Source organism: Poecile atricapillus, chromosome 3 (assembly GCF_030490865.1).
Source record: "Poecile atricapillus isolate bPoeAtr1 chromosome 3, bPoeAtr1.hap1, whole genome shotgun sequence".
Taxonomy (NCBI): domain Eukaryota; kingdom Metazoa; phylum Chordata; class Aves; order Passeriformes; family Paridae; genus Poecile; species Poecile atricapillus.
In genome coordinates, this window is record NC_081251.1 from 69,565,142 (window position 1) to 69,589,497 (window position 24,356).

Genomic DNA, 24,356 nt, shown 5'->3' on the forward strand with positions numbered 1-24,356 from the left:
GCAAGCCCTGCATGTCTGTATGACCACCAACTGGCTGCAGCCTCAAAATACAGCAATACATTATTGCAAGGTTCATGCCCAAGAATAGCCAAGAAGGCAACCATCATACATGCCCACATAATAGGTACTCAGAGGTCCTGTGTGAAGTTTGTAATCCACCTCACTAAATGGGAAATGCGGGTTTCAATTCAGTCAGAACTGAAATTAAATGAAAACATCTTAAAAGAGATGGTCTTATAAAAGAGTAACTTCAGGGAAGGAATCAAGTATTTCTGTGATAGTACTATTTATTACTATTTATTTATTACTATTTATTACTATTTATAAAGAGCAGAAAGAATGCAACTCCCTTATTTTTATGATGGACATCAACAATTATATTTATTGAAGCTCAGCTACAAATAAGTTTGGCTTATAAATCTAACATCAAATTTTGAAGAAATAAAGGTTTCAGTATATACCTATTTCTAACAGTGAAAACTGTTACATAATTGTATATTCTGTGCTACAGACTGTGCAAGTATTTCACTGTTGGATATAAGGATAAATTGAAGTTCATGCTAAAATAATCACATTTTAAACAGCATATAATAATATATATAATATAATAATAACTCTGTACTCCTCTCCATTTTATACAATGAATTTTCCTAGCGGGAAAACAAAGTGAAAAATATTTAATTTGTGTGTACATAAAAATATCCCTGTGTCTCCCACTTCTCACTTTCCCACAATCAACTGCTGCTCTTTAAAGACCAAAACACATATGCATAGACATTAACATTAAGCTTTACCTTGTCACCATTTCTTTCTCTTTATTAGAGGCATGGCCTCCACTGCTGAGAGGCCTGCTTGCTGAAGATAAGAAATACAGGCGATGATTTTTAAAATACTGATCAATCAAAGGGAGCACAACCTGAAATTATATCAGAAAAAGTGGTTATCTCAGGACATTCTTTACTATGTTCTGTATACATTGTATACAAGTCACAATTAAAGACAGGAGATTTATAACAAATTTTCTGTCTTAATACTTCTATCTGTTTGGATTTTTACTTTAATTGCTATTCCTTTGAATTTATTTAATATTCAAGGGACTTAATATGTCATCAAGAAAGGCAGAAGAAAAAAATTTACATTATCTGGGAATCACATTATTTACTGGGACTTATCTGTGGGGTTTTTTAGGCGTACAAGGCAGAAAGTATAATTTAATTTTATCTCACAATTTAAGATTTTTTGTATCCCACATAACCAAATACAACTATTGCTCTTCAGTCCTTTTAATGTAGGTGTAAAAAAATTCACCTACAACTGTCAGCATGCTAACAGCACTTAGTTCTAGATTTTTCAAATAAAACTCCCAGAACCACCTCACTTATTAAGGGCTTGGGCCACAGAAGTTTTCCTGTTTACTTCCTGTGGTGATTATTACTCAGTGCCCACTACAGGCATCAGCCAGGAGGAGATCCAAAATAAATGATCAAAAAGAAAATATGAAATCGCTTCCTTTTTGGAGCATGGTTCACAAGAGCATGGAATGCTAGCTTCTGAGTCAATCTGCTTGGCAAATAATACCACGTGGAAGTACTCTAAGGCATTGAAATAGCAACTTACTGCAAAGGATACCAGGGTTAGAAAATGCTGCAAAAAGCTGCCTTTTCTTATTCACTAATAAATTCAAAAGACATTTTGAATATGCAAATATCATACAAGCCTTTAGGTGTGAAAGGCATCAGCAGTTTTTCTTGGTTTATAATGTGCAAAATCATGACAGACAAAGAAGAATTGTGCTGAGAGGAATTTCATGACTGTCAGGAGGAAGGGGAAGGGGAAGTGCAAAGTCCTGTACTTGGGGAGGAGTAAGTCCAGTTACCAGCACACGCTGAGGGCTGATCAGCTGGAAAGCAATTTTTCAGAGAAGGATCAGGGGATTCTCAGTGGACAGTAAACAGACCATGAGCCAAAAATGCAATCTTATTGCAAAGGCAGCCAACAGCATCCTGGATTGAACTCAACAGAGTGCTTGTCAGCAGGTCGGGGGTGGTTCTACCTCTCTACTCAATTCTGATGAGACCACATCTATTGTATCTGGTTCTGGGCTCCCCAGCACAAGAGAAACACTGACATACTAGAGAGAGTCCAGAGAAGGGCCACAAAGATGATTAAGGAACCAGAGGATCTTCCAAATTACAAGAGATTGAGGAATCTGGAACCCTAACCTGGAGAAGAGAAGGCTCAGGGAGGATCTCATAAATGTGTGTAAATATCTGAAGGGAGTGGGGTAACGAAGATGGACCCAAGCTCTTTTCAACTGTGACAGGACCGCAGTCAATGGGCACAAACTGAGACATGATAGGTTTTCTCTGACCATCAGGAAATACTTCTTTACTGTCAGGGTGACTGGGCACTGGTGCAGGTTGTCCAGAGAGACTGTGGAGTCTCTGCCCTTGGAGATACTCAAAAGATGTCTGGACATGGTTCTCTGACACTGCTAAGCAAAGGGCCCTTCCAACCTCAGCCATTGTGTGACTCCGTGAGGGAGACAGCAGCATGGTGTTAAAACAAGAGAAATAACTACCATGACACTGACAGATACACAGTGGTGTTAATTCCAGTAACTATTGCTCATATTAATATGCCTTAAGATTATAAAAGAGAAAAATCTTCAAAATCCGACTAAGCCTGTAAACAGAAACTGTGGGGAGCTTTTGAATAACATCATAAGAGTGGCTGCATATCAAAGAGCAGGAAATAACAAGAATAAAAAATATAGTCCTCTAATCTTCCCACATCTATACCTCATCCCAGATTGTTTTCAAGCTATTTTTATTATTTTATATATTATTTTATATGGTTTTTTTAATTAATAAAAGAATAAATGTAACACAGGAAAACACCGCTAGAACAATAACTGTCACTAAAACCATCACAAGTATGTTCTCACTTTTGTTAATCACCATGTTGACAAAGAACAAGCAAAAATATACTGTACTTTGGCAAAAAACTTGATTTCTTGTTCATATGGGAACTGCTCTCCTTTGCCTCTGCTGCCACCATCTGCAGAGAGAAGAAAAATAAGTTGCCTGTCATATATCCTAATTACAGTCTACTCTGCATTTTTCTTAGGAAGTGCACACTATAAACAAATAACACTGGTCATCTTTAGATGTAGATTTAAGATACCTCAAACAGTATAGGAACTACTTAAAGTGGCATTTTATGACTACCTCATTACAGAAAAAGCAACAGTGAATAAAATGTATAAAGAATAATTTTCCAAATCTTCATAAAAGTGTAGGCATCTCATAGTCCAAAGAGATATGGATGTTTTTCTGAGATAAAAATCTGGTGCTGTATTTATCTTTCCCTATTACAGGTGACAATTTGAAAACCTGAACTCAGATTCTAATAAAACATCTTTCTCCAGTTGCTCCCAGGAGAAAATGGAATTAATGTATTTTCATTCCTCATTTATGAACTTGGTACTAAAGAACAAAATTAATGGTTAGCTCTACCCAACTAAAATTTAAATTGCTTCACTCTTCCTTTACCATAAAAAATAAAATCTCTTTCAAAATAAAATTTCTTACAGCTCCCAAACTATTTATTATTTATTTAATGTCTTCTTTCCATTAATCTACTGAGGGACTCAAACAGTGTTTCTTCCACCAATGTTTCTTCTAGTGTTTCAGTATTTAATCATTATAATTCTTGCACTTATTCCAAATTTATGTAGTTAAGAATAATGAAGCCATGGTAATCGAGCATTAGCAGCAGAAGTAGTCTGGTGAGTTATCAAGACCAGACTTTTGGTACTGTAAGCAACTATGGCATATAATAGCTCATAAATTTGACAAAGTTTCACATTAAAACTAGATTAGTTTTTAGATTTATTTAATTTATTCAAACTTCCTGATGTTCCTGTTACTGTCATTTACAGCATATATGACTATCAGGCACAGTCTATGTTATGTGTCATTGCAACTCCCATGGTCACAACAGGAACAGCATCTCCTGCTGGCCAGTTTCTTTGGCTTTTACTGCTCATGTAAGAAGCTGGCTTGGGTCACCAAACTTTTGTATTTTTTTATCTTCAACAGAAGCGATAAAGTTAAATCCTTTATAGCACTGTTGACAAAACATGTGCTGGGTGCTAGTGAAAGACCATTCCCTTCTGGGAGTTTGTTGAAGAGGTTTCTCTACTCCCTTTCTGAGAGAAAATTTCAAAGTGGTACAAATGACTGGTTTCATTTGCTCTCTGAAAAAGGGATTACATGTGAATAGTAACTATTATTGTGCACATGTGAGAGATTATAATTTTTGTGCATAAGTACAAGAGGGCAGCCAGTTTTCTTTTTCAAAGAATGAAAGTCATAAATCTTAGCTGAAATTTTTTTAATCTGATGATTGAATATGGGAAATTTAAATGAATGGCAGTTTTGTAACTCTAAAATTCATGATCTTCATCAACTACAGGAAAATAAAGGGAAAACTAGTCCAGAAATGTATCAGTCTTTAAAAAACTTTCTGGTTGTTTTTATAACATCCAACATCTTAGCTAATAATTGTTTTAAAAAATGTGCAAGGGGTACTATACCGAACTCCAAAATGTACTGATGGGCTTCATCCACATATCTTATAAGCTGCTGAAGGAAACTGTAGGCAAAACGTTTCTCAATGGAAGGAGTGTCTAATTCCAGGTCCTTAAGTCCTCTGTAAAAAGAATTGAGTAAATTTTGACACATGCAGGACTCAAAGCAATCTTACTTTTCCATGTAGTCCAACACCATTTTCTCTGGTAATGATCACTTGCTTATTAATGTAAGACTTTTTTGTGTTTGAAGTAAAAGGCACTCATATGCTTAGATTTTGAGCAATTTGTTAAGACACAACCAGATTTCCCAACCAGAAAGTTAGAAAAAAAAATCACACTTGTCAATCAAAATAATACACTATTATTATAATTTCGTTCCATTACTTGTAAGACATTACTATCTTACATTTCCCTACAGGGACTGATTCTTGGGTGAGGAAGTTTGGAAGCTGAAAAAATACTTTGATTTGAACAATCAAACTAGAAGTAAAGCTGATATCCATCACTATGACTTTTCCTGAAAAGTCTGCTTGCAATGGAAGAGTTTTGAATAGCTATGCAGCATTTGTGAAAAATCAGAGGAAAACCAAAACAAAGCGAATTAATTGTTTTTCCAGCATGTTCCATCCATCTTAATTACTAGTCTGATATAAAAAAACACATCTTCTTTCCACAAAAATGAATCTCCAAAGCGTGAATCCATGGCATGGGATGACGCCCCTAGCAACAAGCTGGCATTGGTATAAGCCTTGTTTATGCAGCATCAGGACTTAACTGATGGCACATGAAAAAGCTATTCTTAAACAGCAGGGAAATCAGTCACACCTCATCTCCACCTGACTCATGCACCAAGTTATACCGGTACTCAGCTAGGTTGCAAGTTTAAAAAGTATACCTACTGCGTATATATGGAATAGAACTGCCTGTGTTAACTACTGTGTTAACTACAATTACACTTTAAATACACCTAGAGACACAAATCTGGTAGACAAAAGATAAAGGAGAAAACACTGGAGAACAAAGTCTCAAGTTTACTAACTAAGGGACCATTAAGAAACTTCATGCACAACTTTGGAGAGGGCCACCTGAACTTTGGAACTCCTAAGAGGAAGAGACATGAGAATTTGGATTATTTGAGGCAGCTCAGTGCACAAAGCAATGACAGACTGTACAGGGAGGAAGAATCAAGAAAGAGCGAAGTGCAGAAAAGACAAAAACAGATTTCAAAATAGCTGGTCACGTGTAAATTGTCAAATCAATTGACTAACTGAGCCCTGTACCTCACCACTAGAGTTTGTCCTATATTCTTAGGAAATGCTTTCACACCTGTATCTCTGTATAATGTCACTCACTGTCCCATGTGCTGTCAGGAGTTGATGGCAGCTACTGCAAAACCGGCATGAGTTGGATACTGGGCCAGCAACTGGAGTCATGCTTGGGGTATAGGTGCCCCAAGATCTGTGACAAATGGGGTGAATAAATGTCTCAAGAATCAATAGCTGGAGATGCCACAGCTTTGGGGACACATCTCTATGGGCCCCACACACCTTGAGCCCCGAGTGGCAGCTTCAGCAGGTGACTGGAGTGAGTGCATTTGGTAGCAGCCATTGGAGTCAGACATGAATCAGACCCTTGTTTGTTTAATCAAGGCAGTTGTCAAAGGTGAAGCAAGTACATTGAGTTTAACATCATGGAAAAGGCCGCTTTTAACCAGCATGGGAGGGTGCAGATGTAGCAAGAACTAGTTACTAGACCATGGGTGTGCCCAAGTTAATGGTTATTTAACCGTCCCTCTTAGCCTTCCACTCCCTAAAAAACCCCAAAAGCCACTTTTCACTTGTGTTTAACAGGAATAAAAAGGGTTAGTACTCCTGAATACAGCTGATCATTTTGACAGGGAATAAGAAAAGAAACCTTTGCTGTCTGACATCCTGCTTTGTACATCCTACTGCATTGACAGGAAGTAAACTCAATTATTCCAGCTACTCTGAAAGTTTTTATGAAAATTATTTAGATTAACTGTGGGACTCCAGAAACAGGTTGGAATTCATGTGGGATAGAAAAGAATGGAAGTAGGCAGATTTTAAGTAGATGTGCAAGGCTAATTAATTCACAGTGATTACTTAAATTGATCTTAGTGACTGTTCCATTCACTTACTAATGTTCAAGTCATGCAAGGCTCAGATATGCCTTCAGCCATTTCTAGTGATTCTGATTTCCTAAGTCATTTTGATGAGGTAGAAAAGACTCCAAATTAATTAAAATTTTATTCATGCTACATTTAGGAGGTAAATACACCATATTAAAATGAATTATGCATGTTGTTCTTCAGACTATTCACTATTGTTACATATACACTGTGGATTGTTTAAAAATTATTTTAAAACATCATTTTTCACTTTTAAAATATTTTAATAAAACTGTGAATGAACTCAACTGAAATAAATGTTTTATACATTTTAGAAATAAAACTGTCTTATCTAACCAATTGTCTAGAAATTCCTTTAGAGAGAGACATGTGCTTAAAGATGTGCATAAACCTGTAACTAAGACTTAGTAATTCCATCACTTGTAGAAAGCTAATTAAGTTTACTAACAGCTGGATGCATGGAAACATGTCAGAAAGAAAAAGCTGCAATATTGAGAGGGAAGATAGAAGACATGCAGAGATTCTGGAGAACTCTGTTCATGCCTTCCAAAAACCTTGCTATTAACTCTGCAATCCATTTCTTCCTTACAAGGTTTTATATGAAGGAGCACATTCTTATTCCCAGGTACTGAAACATAAAAAAATGATCATGGAGTTCTGGTTTGACATGGGAAACTTTAAAAAACAAGCAATAACAGAAACCAAAAATCCCCACCACAACCAATGAAACCACAAAACAAAACAAAAAAAACCAACCACTGAGGACTATTAGAAACCTTCTGTGACATTAATAGAGAACTGAGAATTACCTGGAGACAACATATCCATTAATCTGTAGAAATTTCAGAATATCCTGTGCTTTTTCTCTGTCTTTGGCTTTTTCTTTGGCTGTGAGCGTATCATAAGGAACAAGAAGGGGATGGTTGCCTCCTCCTACTATAGACATCAAAAGAATTAAAAATTAAAGAGTTATCTGTTGACATGGTAGGTCCCAGTATATGAAAGTACTATCACAATAATACACAGCACATTACAGTAAATTCTAGCCTGAAATAACAATATACTTGTCTGCTTTACACAAACCGTAAAAAATATTCAGATAGAAACTTTAGATATGGTTACATTGTTCTAACATATTTGCTACAAGTACCAGCTAATTATGTTGAACCTACTGCAGAAAATTCTTTAGAAAGAAAAAAATGTAGTTAACTGTTACAAACATTTATCATAACTGCAACTTCATTTACTGAAACTGAAAATATTTCAATAAATAATACATCATTTCCTAAAAAAGCCACCTATATATAAACAAATACATAAGCATATATAAAGTCCTGATTTTAAACATCCTAGTGACAGGGCTTATCAAGTTTAGCAAGATCTAAAAATATCTAAAAATATATTAAAGTGATACAGTTCTACTTTATAGTAATAAATTAAAGACAGAAAATTAGAATACATCATTCAAAGATAGTTCACACAGCTGTCCAGCAGGATCAAAAGAATGCTGCAAAACCAGAGGTAAACAGAATAAGCTTCATTGTATTGCCTACTAAAATTTGATATATTGATATCTACTGCATGTAGATATTTAACTTGGAAGGAAAATAATGCTGCTATTGTTAATATAAATATCTGAATAAAAAAGGAACATTCTTAGGAGTTCAGCTTCTAAAATCAGCATCACATAACATAACACAATAAATTCCTATGGCAATTGCTCTGAAATCCCAGGAAACTATAAGGTTAATGATAAGATTTATCTCTGAAAAAACATTAAAGAAACTATCTAAAATAATAGTATTTTTTAAAAGGAACAAATTCCCTATAGAAAATATTGAAGACATATTACTGGATGATTTTTTTTAAGCTACGTATCCTGAACTTTTCAATTAGTTCTGCCCGAATCCATTTAAGTACATGCAAAATGATAACCTAGTGGGCAAGTCAAATGGTGGATTGGGTTTTTTTGTTTAGTCTCGATTTGTCTTAGGAAGTACAGTCTTTAATACTGGGGTGGTTGGATTTTTTTCTCTTATCACCAGCATGACGCAATTGTACCACATGGCAGCTGAAGACAGATAGGCAAAATGCATATAAGCCCAAATTATTCTTTTGTTATTTACACACAGGTGAAAAAATGAAAAAGACTAGCATATGAATATACTGGAGGAAAACCTTTAGAATTTTTGAAGGCCAGGTTTTGCTCAGCTGACAAATTCATCTACTTTTCACATACCAAAACTCTGCATCAGAAGCCTCTCCTTCAACCACTACAGCCACCTCCAGCCTTCCCATACTGCACAACACAAATGCTATAGAGTATTCTCATTGAAGTGCTTCTCATAGGCAAAATTCTACTTTCAAAGCTGTGAAATGCAGTTGAAAAATTGAAATAGCTCATCTTTCTGTAGTCTATGACTTCCCAAACTTGGCCTGTACTGAGGTTATTCAACCTCAAGTAATAAGAAGGAATCCTCAAATAATATCATCAAGTAATAAGAAAAGGAATAATATAAAAATTATATTAAGAGGAAGTATAACTAAAAGCATGGCAATTTAAAGTGTTTATCAAAGGCACTTCCAGATAGAACTTTGCTTTTTTTATAAAATCTTAACTGCTACACCTTTTTTGGAATTTTACAAATTTAGACCAACTTTGGTATATACAATATACAACCAGACACCTTCAGATAAGGTAAAACCCAAGCATCAATCATTTGCAACTGAGAATTTGTTTTCTCCATGTGTTAATATAGTATTATCTGTATAAAACAATCAGCTTTAACACAAATAAAGAAATGCTTTTAACACAGAGGAAAAACAGTAAATTACACAACAGATGAAAAAAAAATCACTTAGATAGGCAGAGATCATGAAGCACATGAATTTTTTATATGGAATCAAATATCTGCTCTAGGTTTTTCCACTTGTCAATTCCACACACGATATGTGCAGTACTTAGTAAACACCCTTTAGATCTATCTGCAATAAAGAAGCAATACCAATGAAATTATAGTCCACTGTGTATTAGTTTGAAAGATTAATGCTAGAAGAAAAATGGATTAACGTGGCTTAAATTTATTTATAGCCTTTGAGTTTCCTTCCCTTGATATATCTTAATTGGTATACTTAAACAAGAACAGTTACGCTTGATACTACAACAACTTTTCAGGCACAAAAAATCACAGTCAAGAATAGATACTTCATTGTTTCTTCTTTGTCAATTTAAATTTTCTGCTCCTTTTTCTTATTTTTAATGTTTCCTGAAATGCGTGACCTAAGGCAGTCACAGAAAACTTAAAATACTATAAATACCTATAGTTAACATTACCTTTTGCTTCGAGCTCCAGTTTCTTTTTCTTTGCCCATATGTTATGGTAGTTTTCAGCCATCATCTCAGCCATAGCCTTAGGAAGATGGAGACCTTAGTCATGTAGGTTGCAATGAATAACTCTCAAGAAGGACAAGTTTCTGATTGATATTAATAACAAGTTTTGTTCTCTGGGAAGTTTAATACAGTTACACTGTAATGGTTCACTGTAAACAAGTTTTTACTGAAAAAAATATTATATAGAATTGGGTAGAATCAGCATGGGTATAAGAGTCAGGAACCTGGTGCTGAAGAAAAAACTATTACAGAAAACAAGGCCACAAAAAGAACAGTCTGGAATAATACTGGGGTGTCAGGTGGGGGAATTAATTCTTAAAACAAGGCCAAAAAGAACCCTCTTGAAGGCACTGTCAAGGGAGAGAGAGAACAGCAAGCCAGAAGACTGAATCAACATTGTTACTGCTGCCTGTGGCAGACTAATTATGAATTATGAATTATGGACATAGCTTCTTCTCTGTGGATACTGTGCTCATTCCTGTGATCACACTGTTGAAACCACCAACCACTCTAGAGCATAAATTAGTTGATATATTCTTCCTGTAGAACAAACTCCTTCAGACTGGTGAGCTAGAAGCTAGACCCCGAACCAAGGAGAACAGACAAGCTCTCCAGGGTCTACCTATCATGAAGTGTTTCAACATGAAACAACTTTTTAAACCCACCTCTACTGGCCTCCTGGTTGTGTACTCTCTGATAGAGTGGTGGTATTTACTGCAGATTTCACTTTACATTTTTTTCTTGAACCTACAGAAACCTTCTCATCTTCAGTAAGGATTTTGAGTAATGAGTATTTCTCAATACAAATTTTTTTATTTGAGAGACTACTAATGAATTCAGAAACTTTTCAGCCATATCTTATCAGTCCACAAGACAATTTGTTTCATAAACTTTTTTTCAGTGAATAAATTATGATACATTTCTGTTCTGTATGGTAGATGCCTTCTGTTATGCACACTCTGATCCTGGTATTTTGAAAATTCCAATTAGGACCTTAAAAGGAAGCATAGTAGTCTGTGTTTTCATAGCACCTATCAAAGCAGAGCACTATGAAGATGTTTTTAGGGCAAAACCTAGCTGTTCATGGAGCTAGGATGTGACCAGGTGACTTAAGACCAAAATGAGGAGTATTTTGCAGACTTATAGTTTAAGACACGTTCATGATTCTTGCTAGCTAACCCTCAACTCCAACTTGAAAGATATTAAACGTTTTCTAAAATGTTCAAAACTATACATAGTTAGTTTTTAAAACTCTGATCTCATTAATACCCAACATGTTTAGATATTTCCTCAATATCTGTATCAGGACAATTAATAGCTGAAATCACATTTTAATTAAATTTGTTTAGTTTTTAAATAACAGATTCTGAAGCTGAGTTCAAAGAAGACCTCTCTTCATAGGGAAAAAAAAAAAAAAAAGCCAACAACTTCTGCTTTAAAGATAAGGGCTACAAAAGAAGTACAAGTAATGACAAGAGTTAGAGGGTGCAGTATAAAAAAAAAATAAGCAAGGGACTAACAGAAGTTCCAGTGCCCTTTCTATGTGACCTGTGGCAGGATGGGATGGTTACTTTTATCTGGGCTTACTTTACTGCATCATAATACTATGATGATGTTCACATCATGAGCTGCTTCCTGAGCATTAAACAAAGTCTGCAAATTCTTTCAACTATACTGAGTTTATACAAACATTAAATGTCATAAGTGTAAGGAATCTTTGTCATCAATTTCAAATAAGAATGTAATGGTAAAGGCAGTTATTCCATTATCAATTTTATGCATTCTTTGGAATGATCAGCAATCTACTGACAGTTAATTGGCAGAAAATTCTTTTAAAGCTAGTCAGCAATCTAAAACTGCTAAAGCTATGAAACTGGAAACTGCACGACAGAAAACAAGGAGTGGAAATCCAATGTGAGAATGTGTTTAGAGGTACAGTAGAGTATACATTGCCCAGTTAGTCAATTAATTTACTACACTGCTTGTTTGCACTATGGCAAAGCTCAGTATGGGCAAAGTTAAGCCTGTGTTTCAGGACTCTATTGTAGTCAGCTTTGAAAACCATGTTGCCATCACTAGACCAGTACAAAAGTTCATGCTAACTAATTTAAAGCTATTTAGTACATGCCTTAGTACAATATTAGTACAATAATTGCATTGCAGTTATACTCACAGGAAATTAGTAGACTGTAAAACCTAGCTCTATACTCCAGCAAACACCATGAAAGAAATTGTATCTAATGACGGGAACAGATTATCAACTAAAACATATTGGTGCAAATAACAGCAACTTAATGACACTTCTGTCAAAATCCTACCCACAATTCCTTCATTCTCTATTCTCACTGTACTTAATGGTTTCTGATTCTTATTCCTCCAGTTTAGAGATAAAAAGAGCATTGACAAAACGCTTTGGGAAGATGGTGGAGATATAAATGGAAACAGAAAGATTTGATGCTGCTAGCTCTTCTAAAAAGGATTCTCTTCAAAATGACACATGTTCACAAAGTGAACTGGGAAAATCAGTCTAGGACTAAAGAAAACTTTGAAGGTTTTCAACATGAACCATGTTTTTTAAGCAACAGAGGATCAGAGAGCAATACTGAAAAAGACCAAAAAGCCCCCACCAAGCCCAAAGCATATCAAAATAGGAAATATTTGGTACCAAATAGTTTCAAATAAACTAGCAAAACAGACAAAATTAGATTGTAAAACAAACTAAGCATTTTAGCTGTTTCTGACTTACATGTAAGTCTCTGGAGAGGGTGACATTGCTCATGTCAATTGCTCGAGGAGTGTAACCATGGGCTGTATCTACAGAGATCTGAATGACAAATGTGCAAAACAGTGGAGTTACACAAGTATTTTGTATGAAGAAGTTAATGCTAACAAGATACTGAAAGTAATTGAGAAATCTAAAGAAAAAGTCACTTGTAGATCTCTAGAGAGCAGAAGGATTTTTTTGTGGCCCAGACAAAAATATATCAGGGGTGGTAAACTGCAGTGAGAATTAGGTGAAGGGCAACAGAGTTTGTTCCCAAAGACAGATGGCCTTCAGACACAAATCCCTTTCATTTAAATACAAATTTCACTTGAACTCATTTAGGGTTTGAACTTATTGTGGATGAGGATAAAGTTATTATTAAATATCTGCATTATCTAGAGATTCTTTTTGTCTCAGCAGGCAAAATCTCACACAAACTAGTTTAAGGTGAATTCAGGCAAAAATCAAACTTTTAATTTAGCTTTTCAACCTTATTTCTACATTTAGGACTAGAACCCATAAATAGTTACCTTTTACCTTCTGTCCCTCCTCCCCACCCAGAAAACATCACCAATTTTTTATTCTTTCTTTTTACTGCCTAAATTTGTCAGAGGTTTGCTCATTACAACTGCCACAAATGGTGAAAGGAAGGTAAAAAGTGACAGAGGTTCTCCGGATGACAAGGCACTGACACAAGAAGTGTGGCTAGAAAAGGGGCATTGTCAGCCTTTCCTCTATGGATTATGCAGTAACAGGTAGCTCTTGCTTTAAAAAGAAGTGTCCAGGATTTTCTTCCTATGTGTGATAATATTTCCATATGCACATCTGCAAGCATATAGAGCTGTAAAAGTTCAAAGGCTCACTTTCAAAAGGTGATTATTATTAATAGAGAGTAACACAAAGTTTTTAGGGAAGTGGCTCACTTGACTGGTTTGAGATATGCGACGCGTCCGATTATAGAGTGCCATGGAATCTCCTTCCCGTGTTCTTTCAATTCGCCATCCCCATGCCAGCATGGTTTTTAGTGATTCTTTGATTGGCCATCGATAAATTTCTTTCTCCTAGAAGAATGTACATGCAATAATTAACTTGTTTATTATGTCGCTGTACAGAGCAAATGTAACTATTTGACTTTTTCCTGGTTATACCGACATGCAAAGAAATCTGCTGTATTCAACCATTATGGCTCAGGGTTATTGAAATTATGCAAATAAATCATATAGATATGAAAAAGTTTATAATTTAAGTTTATAATGTAAGTTTATAATTAAAGTTTATAATTTCAGAGGCAGGGAGAAGAATTCTGGCCCTGAAGGAAGCTGATAATCTCAGGGATAACTGTGTTAATAGCATTCTCAGACATGAAATCAAGGGTGGAGAAGAAATTATCAGGAGTAACATAGTGTTTTATCTGCTACATGAACCAAAAAACCATAAACATAGCATCATAAACAAGTCTGTGTTGAAAGAGAACTCTGGGCATCTTCTGCCTCTACCTTCTGTTGAGATAAGGTACCTAACTGGGCTATCAAGATCAGGTTATCTAAGTCTTGCTGTGTCAACATGCATGGTGATTTCACCACCTCTTTGAGCAAGTTATTCCAATGTCTAAGCCATCAAGATAAGGATTTTCATAAAGCATTTCTGCTAAAGAAGCTTACACCCATTGCCTCTTCTCCTGTCACTGTGCACCCCTGTGAAGAGAACACATCCATCTTCTCTGTAAATAATGCTTAGGAACCAGGAAACCGAGATCTTATCTCCAGCAACTTTCTCTTCTTTAAGGTGAACAAACCCAGTTCCTTCAGCATTGCTTCATTTATATCAAGTTCTCCAGAAGTCTAATCATCTTTGTGGTTTTCTGCTGGAGACCAGACAAAGCCTGAACCTAAGTCTTCACTAAGCAAGAAGGCTTATAAGTCATGTATGACCCTACTGAAGAAACAGAGTGGTGATACCACACTTTGGTTTCACCATAAATTATGTCATGTAGATTCAGCTATGTGAGAAGAAGTTTGAGTGGCCTGTTTATTTATCTATTATACAATAAAACCCTTCTATATATTTTCAGGATTTTGAAGAAGGCAACAACCACACATTAGCTAATGTTGCTCTATTAGGAATGGCGAAAAGAATGACACAGACTCTCTTGGGAGTCGATCATTTCTCCCTGGTTTATTACCTCAGGTCTTTTTTATAGACTGATACATGAAAAGTACAGAAAAGAAACTCTTATTGGTTAGTAAACTAATACATCACCATCAGTGGTCAGTGGTGTTCACCACCCCTTGACTTTCTCTTGCAAGAAAACAAGGAACAGACAAACAGCACCTGCAAGGCTGTTCTCTATCTCTGAGGATTGTTTTAATTCCTCCTTATGAATTCCCAGGCCACTTTCTCAGGCAAGACTGAGAAAGCTATGTGGCCTTCAATTTCCACAGGCACCGTGCTCTCTATTTCAGAGTTAGCATCTATAAGCTAACATAGTGCAAATATTTTTTTTCTTAAAATGATGAAAAGACAAGACAATATTTTCAGTGATATTTCAGCAAACCTGGATCAAGCATGAACAAATCCCTTACCTTTTCAGACAGCAACTTATATTGTTTCATTAATGGTTGCACTTTTGCAGATTCAGAAAATGTTTCACCATAGGTCCATCCATTGGCAAACTGAAAACAGCAATAAAGATAAAATGGGGAAACGCAAAAATTTATGAAAAATCTTTTTTATTGGTATAAATCAACTGAATAATGCTTCTGCAGAGCTGTTGTCTTAAAGTTTCCTTTCTACTATTTTCTCAACATTTTTTCAACCAATGTTTGTATTATCTACAAATTAAGATATGAATTATGTAGCATGTCATCTTTTTGCAAAGTAACCATTACCAAAGCAGCCATATCACTACATTTTTCTTTCAAAGGTTTTGATAAAGCAGACTACTGTGCCGCAGTCAAGGGACTATTTTTTAACACTGGACAAACAAAATGCACAAAGGAATAAAAAGGCTAAAGAGCTGATTTGGTTAAAATAAAAAAAGAAAATTCAGGTCCATAAAACTGTTCTACAATTTGCCAGTATATTTACTCAAAAGTCAGTAACAGAAATGAGGAAATGATTAAACACTAGTTTGAAATACTCATATGCACTTACAGAAATTTCCCCCAAATATATTTCAAGAAAATAGTATGTCTATATCTTACCTACATACCAACTTGTAGCATTATGGAAAATAGTAACATACAGAATAAAATATTTTAGAGATTAAATTGACTCAAATAAAATATATGGTTTTGCTTTAAGAGGAATGTAGATTTTACCTTTTCCATTGACCATTTGTCATGAGCATGTTCTGCATATTTGTTAATGAAATATTCTAGCTTCTCAGGGATTGTAATGCTGAAAATTAAAAGAAAATCAGCATTATATCACACAGCCTAAAACTGAATGCTTTTGTTGTAAAAAAAAAATTCAAAATAAATAATAAACAATGCACAGACCCTTTTCTGTGCTGCTCTTCTCACATACAGTTTGCTCCAAGGCCCAGTTAAATCAAGGAAGAAACCTGAATTATTTCATGGGCACTGAATGACAACCACAGCTGTTGTAGGAAATTAACTTCTTTGGAACATGTGCAGGGAAAAAGTAATGAGATCAAGCACTAGTGGTTTTTGTCCCATATTTTCTTAGTAATAAAGCCATAACTACAATTTATAGTTTCAGAAATATGGTAGTACCTTATTGAATATGTGCATTATAAACTGTGTTAACAGTCCGTTTTGAAACATTATCTATTTTTATAGTAACAAAAAATATCAAATATCAGTTGTTCACTTCATCAGCATTGCTACAAATGAGAGTAACTACTTTTGATCACTGATGAAATAACATCTTCCCTCCTAACATAAAGAATTTCAGTACAAGTAGTGTTAGGGTGCCATCTACTGTGAATCAGAAGTATGGATTTTCAGTCTCAAGGTGGAAAAAGCAGAAAGGTAAAACCAAATTATGTCAGAGCAACAGTTTGTAAAAGCCTCACATATATACACAAGGGTCAGAAAACATTCATCCAGCACTGTCAGCAGGTTGTTTTTATTGTTTGAAAGACTGTATTTTGAGGAAAACTCTATTAATATTATAATATTTCAAATAATTCAGAAATGAAAAAAAATTACAAGTACACTAACATCCTATTATCTATCCCTTCACACAAATAGGTCCAGTACTAGTAAGCAAAGGTTGATTTCTGTGTTAAAAGAATATAGGATAATTTGGAGGTTAGAATGATAGCAGCAGTTCTGTCTTTGTCTTGTAACATCACAGAACTATTGACTCCCATAGCAATGAAGTGACATATAATCTCAGTAATATTAAGTAGCATTTTCTGAGTTTTTCAAATCTATTCTAGCTGTCTACAATTATTTTCTGAAATGAGACCAGATAAATACTCAGTTAAATAATATAATATTCTTAAGAAATTGTGTTAAATCTTCATATTTTTAACTACACCTTAGAAAAATTAATTTAAATGGTCACTGATGTCCTTTCTATGCTCCAGATTGGAATATGACTTTTACGGCTGTATTTAGATGTGCACACATGTAAAAGCATGCTGAAGGGAAAGTGTCAATCTACTGACAGCATCCTGTGTGCTGAATGTTAATACAGGCAGAAAGGTCACAGGGGCAAGTGAAGCAAATGTTTTACAACATTTGCTGCTTCTCGTTTTACAACAGGAATTTTTTAAGATATAGTGCATAGCCACGCTTCTATAAGACTATTCTCTACAAAGGGAAATGGCACACTTGCCACAGTCAAATATCAGGGCAGAAAATTTCCATTCAGATACATTCTTTGTCTAGCTAATATACTTAAAAAAGCATGGCCAGAATCTGACTGCCCAGAGAGAATGAAGATTATTCTGCGTAATTGCCATTATTCATAGTAAAAAAGATTACATGAAGGCACAATCAAACAATTTTCTGTAGGTACACTGTCATTCACACAAATTGGAATTAGTGTCTTGATAAATGTTAATCATGACAGGCACGATGTAGACTTGTTTACTTTTTCAGCTCCTAAGAGGATGCTGGTTTTTTGCAGCAGACATACAAAGACAATTGGATAGCTCTATCTCCTGGGGGAAAATGCGTTAAAAATATTCTCCATTGGCCAAGATATTAATGATGTAACTTGCTAGTTATTGCTTTACTAGATTTAAAATAAATACATAAATAAAAAGGGTAAGATCTCATTTTTATTTATAAAGTAAGCATTCAGCAGAGAAGCTTTAAGTCTATATCACACCGAACAGCAGACTCCCCCCTCTTTTACACATTCATGATCAAAAAAACCCCAGGTGCAACAAAATAATTCCTTACTTTGAGGTATCAACAGGCTGAGGATTAAAGTTCCCATCTGAATCCATCGAAGACTGTTTTTCCATCATATTGACATAATTTGATTCCATATAATCTGGAGGTAAGGCTCCTGCAACTGCACTGAGACAAGGCAAAGCCAGTTTGAACAGTTCCTGTTCGTACTTCTGTGGAACACACCGGGGACAGAAAATGAGTAGTGAATTGCAACATCACCAGTGAAACTGATGCAGCTATAGATGAAACCAAGCAGCCAGAGAATGGCTTTCTTACTCAGTGTGAAACTGAATTTTTGTTCTGAAAATAAAGAAAACTGACTGTCCAAAGCAGAAAGCTAGATGCAATCTAGCTCTATCTTGCTCAAGTAAATGGGAAAAGTGTTGACCTGATTGGTAGCAACACTAAACATTTTTCAGATGCTGGGAAGACAGCACAGCAGTGGAATACACACAGAATTCCTTAACACTTAGATTTGAAATTAAACTCATGAAATTTTAAGCAGGTTTGTTAAAAATAGTCATAGAATGAACAATAAATACATACAAAGACATATTACTAAACTTCTGTTTAACACAGAATCGATTCAAGGGCGCTGAAAATAAAACAGAGGTAGTACAACACAGAGAAGTGTACACATCTGTACATATACATCTCAAGATTATTGCTTCAGTGTTACCATTTTTTTAATTAGGAGATAAAAATGTTATACCTACATTAAATTAGAAGCTGTAAGAGGAAGATTTAAATTTACTAAAGCCTGTATGTCTTTCCTTCAAAGTGCGGGATGCAGTGTTAATATGAGTAAAAATTACAGTTTAAAGAAAAATGATTACACAGTAAGGATTTTGCTGTAATAGATGGATACTAGAAGTACTTACCTTTTGAGATAAAGCATCAAAAATACCCCAGAACAACTTTCTGGATAAATGAAGTTCTTCTTCTGAGGCAGCACCAAAGTTACCCCATCCACTTGGCAAACAATAATACTTCCAGCATCTTTCATAATGATTTGTCAGCAACTGAAACAGAACATATTTTGAAAGCAAATAGAAATATAATTATTGAGGTTCTTCCATTCTGGAACTCAAACATTACACAGATGCTACCAGAAAAATGTCTATACTTTTATTAATAAGCTGTGTTGTATATGTATTTTTTAAACACTGGTGCATATACACCCACAATGAGCAGTTTTTTCATTTTTGTTTCAATACCATTTTGTAAAGCTCTTTGGAAAATACTGCAAGTCACAGTCAATAGAGAGCTGACACTACTCCCCCTTTTTTCCAGTCTGAACAAACTTCAAGATGGAAAAATGTAGACATTTATAACATAAATGTGTATATGTGCATAAATAAAGACAGGACTTTACAAAACCAAACAACAACCCACGTCTGATATGTAGAAGCAGGGATTTTGATAGCCAAAAATATAATCTCAATACTGCACTGTTCTTTTACATTTTCAATGGATCAGGAAAAAAAATCCCAAAACAATACATGTAGTATATTTGTATATCTTCATATTTAAATAATCTTTTAATATATATTTACTGTTTGAAGGATGAGTAAAGAAAAATGCAGAGAAAAACTTAGATGCATATATGATGTAAAAAGAAAGAAGTTTTATCATTTATGTAGAACCACGGGAGTCTCAGAAGTATGGAATCTAAGAGTCAAATATGTATTTGAAGATATTTTTAAAACTATATTCAATTATGTAATAGCCAGACAAGTTTGGTTTTGGACTACATGTGGATAATAATATATACCAACATGTTTTTAAACCTAGTTGAGAAAGTAAAGGTAAGTTTAGATAAAATCCCTGATGAATCACTGAATATTATTTAAGAGGAAATAAAAACAAGGCAGTTATATTCCAAAATGTCTGAACTATATGGAATACAGGAACAGCATCACAGATTTGAATTTGCATGCTGCTTAAAACCTGAGGCAATTTTTAACCGCAGAAACCAGCAAATGTATTCACAGCAGATAGCACTGTATTCTGATTTGCCTTCATAATGTTCTCCTCTCTTCCCATTCAAAATTACATTTTCAGATGCCTGATTAACTTACATCTTTACATTACTATAACTGGCTTGCCAGCACAAGCCCGTTAGGAATGTACACTACCTTTCTACAATACTTTCAAATCAGAAACACAGCTGATATGAGTCCCTTGTTAAATCACTGGAAATCAGTTTAATGTCAGTGAAACCTTTTAAAAATTACAGGTCTATCTTCAGATAAAGAGTTCAATTTCCTCAGAGACTTCTATTAGCCTTTTGTCAATGGACAAAATCCTTTGCCCATGCTAACACCACGGTTCTCTTCACATCTGTATTCCTGCAAAGCCTGACTAGCCAAAAGGATCCAATTATTATTTCCTTACTGTTCAGTTCAGCAACAAGGGCAGCTCACTGCAGTCATCACCCTTGGTATCACAAAATCTGTTCTTTTAGATGAACAGATTTCAAGGACCTGGGTTTGTTTCTTCAAACCCCGCCCCCCCGCCCCAAAAAACAAACTCCGAAGCACTACAGCCACACAGGAAGTGCCAAGTCACTATTTGGTTTTAGCAACACATAAAATGCCATAATGTAAGAGAAGGGCAGTATACTCCCTTTAGGGCATTGTACTAAATTATCGACTCTTTTTCTCACACAGACATGGAAGAATGGCTGCTCCAGAATCTTTAGTTTGATTGAGGATTTCTGGGGGAGCATTACCAAATTATGAAGTCCTTGGCAGGACTTCAACAGCAGGCCCTGGCTTTGACATTAACAATTTAAATTTCTCTTCTTACATCAGAGTTTTAGATGTGCTGACATGCTCTGAAAGCATAAAATATATATTAAATAAGAAAATATTATGTACCTAATTCAAAGCTGTGGTGGGAAAGCATTAAAAAAGGTTGCTGAAAAACAACAGTAGGGAAGGTGTGGAACCAAATGTCTGTTAACACTGATGATGATATCAGGAATCTTTAAGGAATGCGTCAGCTCCAGAAGTAAAAAACCCTCATTTTTCTTGTGTATTAGGAATCAGAATAAAAATACACAGCTGAACTTTTGTGAGCTGAGAACAAAATGAAACTTTACTACTAAATATTATTACTTAACAGATTTCCAGGCACCAACTACAGAAAAAGAGTCCTTTTTCCCAAGAGCAATGAAAACCAATGCAGAGGCAAAAAGTAAGGGTACATATAAACTGTAAATTGTTATGTTTTGTGCACTGGATTCTGCACCCTTCCCCAAAGGGGAATTTTTTCTATTCTGTTTTCACATGGGCTGAAAAAAAACCAGGAAATAATTAAAAGAGAAGCAAACATAAGACCCAGATTTCATAATTCCACATGGATGGCTGTAAATTAGACTGAACTTCTCCCAAAGCAATAATTTATCCTTAAAAACTATGGTCTTGGATTATTGCAGAGCAGAAATAGCAAAGATTACAGAGAATCTTCTTTCTCCATGCAACTATTTCGAGTTGTATTCTGTTATAAAGGATGCTGTTGAATACTAATATTTACTATTACCTTGAGAGGCATCTTTGCATGTTCATTTAACAGAGGAACATCAAATACTAATCTCCTCAGCAAATGCTGCATCATGGAAGGCCGCAACTGCCTAAAAGCAGACAAACCATTTCAAAAGGGTGTACCAGCACAGTTTCATGTAAATGATTGATAAATGCATTAAAGCAACATATCAGTTTAATGCTGTTAAAATTCTCCAAATGCATAAAATATAAGATTCTGCTTATAGCACTAGGGGGCCAGAAGAAAGCAAACAAGGGTATACCAAAGAAAATATTCTGAACAAGCTGCAAATCAAATATGTCAAAGAAGCCAAGAAAACATCTGATCTACAGAAGAAGAAAACCAGGGAACAAACATACTGAATTTTGATAATGTATATTAGGATCACCATGCCCATGAGAAAAGGATATAATGTTAATTTCTTGTAATATATCTCAATGACTCTTATAATATTTTAGAAACTAATGAAGACTACCTCTTCAGATGTGCTAAACTAGACACAGCAGTGGGCAACAGCTGGAAGGACAGAAGAAATTGTTATTGTATTTTATAGAATGTATAGAATTTTAGAATGGCATGGACATTGAAGTTTTCCAGATAAAAAGTAAAATCTGGTCAGTTTATTGGTTCCTATCAATGCAGTATATATATTAAATGGTCATGTCAAACACCATGAATGTGATATATTTTTTATGGTATTACAGTATAAATGTCTGTCATTTCTGACCCCATTTCCACACTATGCAAAAAAAAGTCATGGTGATATACTAAAAAAAAATCAAACCAAATCCACTGATGAACCGAAAGCCTATGTGTTAATAGTTCTAATGTAACTGGAACTTGAATTTGTATTTGCCTAGTTAGATTCTCATAATGGAGCCCGTGGATTTATGCAGAATTGGATAATAAATAACCAACTGGTTTTGACCCTCCCAAAACTGTTCAGTAAAAAGACATATCAATACAAGTCTTCAATTAAGATTTCAAATGGAACACACCATAAATAAACCTCTACATAGAATTAGATAACTTGCTGTATATCAACCACAAATCTGCACAGATAAAATTATTTAAATGCCAATTCAGTGTATGTATAACTACACAATTCCAGAGCTTTGTCTTTTTGCATCCTATTCGTTAATTACCAAGGTTTTAATTTAAAATATTTGGTGATGGCAGGATAATCGAGGACTGAATGAATGAGAATTGAGGAATGACTGGTGATTAATAAAGCTGCAAATTGAATACAGTATCTTAAAAACTATCACACTCATCTGACAGGAAAAAAAAACCTTAATTATGTTACTGGTGGCATAGTTCTGTATTCCTTTATTATAAATATCACTGATTACTTTATCACTTAGCATTCCTGTACAGTCAGGAGTATTTTCTTACCCACAGATAGACAGCAAACACTCTTCAATAGAATCTCGCTGAGCTTTGGTAAGAGAGCATCCCTTTGAGAGTCTGTACACAGTGTGTAATAAGGAATCGATGAGGGAAGCATGGTGCTCCGTGCCAGCAAATAGAGGAGCACATCTGGTCAAGAGAGGCAAGACCGCTGTGCAAAGGTATCGATTCAGAGCCAAAGCCATATCTGTAGCACTTAAAGCAGCCTATAAATTAAATGGGACAGAAATTAGACTTGTCTCATCAGTGTGGTTACAAATGAAAAGAAATAGTTGTTTTTGTTCTGTAGTTATAAAGGGGAAAATTTCCAAATCATAGAAATGAGCATATGATACCTACTGGAGCTAAATGCCTACGTTCTGCTGCTGCTTTTTAAGTCACATATATATAGCTTTTGTTTTGTTTTTAATGGATGATGTGGCCATTCAGAAAAAAAACCATTTTCAAGATGATATTGAAGAATGTCACAGTTCCTACACAGAAGCCTCCAAAATCAGGTAATACAAGTCAGTATCTCTTTGCTATGAGCAAGGCCAATTTCCATGTGATTTAAAAATCCTCACCTGCTCTTTCTTAAATATCTGGCAGAAAAGGACCCGGGGGTATTGGCTGACAGCTAAACAAACTTGTGCCCAGGTAGCCAAGAGGACTGATGGCATCCTAGTTTGCTCAGCCATAGTGGGGCCAGCGGGACAGCGATCATCCCTCTGTACTCAGCACTGGGGAGGCTTCACCTCCAATCTCCAGTTTTGGGGCCCTCTCTGCAAGAAGGACATCAAGGTGCTGGAATGTGTCCAGGGATGGGTATCAGAGCTGGTGAAGAGTCTGGAGCACAAGCCCTATGAGAAGCAGTTGAGGGAGCTGGGGCTGTTTAGCTTGGAGAAAAGGAGGCTCAGAGGAGACCTTATCACTCTCCAAAACTGCCTCAAAGAAGTGATGTGTCAGTCTCTTCTCCCAAGTAATGAGACAGAACAGAAGGAAAGGGCCACAAGTTGCACAAGGGGAGATTTAGATAAGGTGTCAGGAAAAAATTCTTCACATAAAGGGTTTTCAAGCATTGGAACAGATTTCCCAGGTAAGAAGTGGAGTCATAATTTTGGAAGTGTTAAAAAAAAAATTAT

General features: G+C 35.3%; 1 protein-coding gene across 4 annotated transcripts in view; it reads right to left on the reverse strand.

The window, feature by feature from the left end:
• RYR2 (ryanodine receptor 2) overlaps nucleotides 1-24,356 on the reverse strand; it is a 383,162-nt gene that overhangs the window by 89,929 nt on the left and 268,877 nt on the right. For 2 of the 4 annotated variants that reach the window (XM_058834705.1, XM_058834703.1), the window contains 13 exons: nucleotides 23,221-23,441; nucleotides 21,823-21,913; nucleotides 19,158-19,298; nucleotides 18,283-18,446; nucleotides 16,222-16,300; nucleotides 15,484-15,573; nucleotides 13,825-13,962; nucleotides 12,884-12,961; nucleotides 10,081-10,156; nucleotides 7,556-7,679; nucleotides 4,601-4,716; nucleotides 2,996-3,060; nucleotides 795-916 (listed from right to left, as the gene is read on the reverse strand). In XM_058834705.1, coding sequence (XP_058690688.1) covers nucleotides 795-916; nucleotides 2,996-3,060; nucleotides 4,601-4,716; nucleotides 7,556-7,679; nucleotides 10,081-10,156; nucleotides 12,884-12,961; nucleotides 13,825-13,962; nucleotides 15,484-15,573; nucleotides 16,222-16,300; nucleotides 18,283-18,446; nucleotides 19,158-19,298; nucleotides 21,823-21,913; nucleotides 23,221-23,441 — 1,505 coding nt within the window. Of the gene's footprint in view, nucleotides 1-794; nucleotides 917-2,995; nucleotides 3,061-4,600; nucleotides 4,717-7,555; nucleotides 7,683-10,080; nucleotides 10,157-12,883; nucleotides 12,962-13,824; nucleotides 13,963-15,483; nucleotides 15,574-16,221; nucleotides 16,301-18,282; nucleotides 18,447-19,157; nucleotides 19,299-21,822; nucleotides 21,914-23,220; nucleotides 23,442-24,356 lie in introns of all 4 variants that reach the window. The other 2 variants (XM_058834704.1, XM_058834702.1) reach the window with 1 other exon arrangement.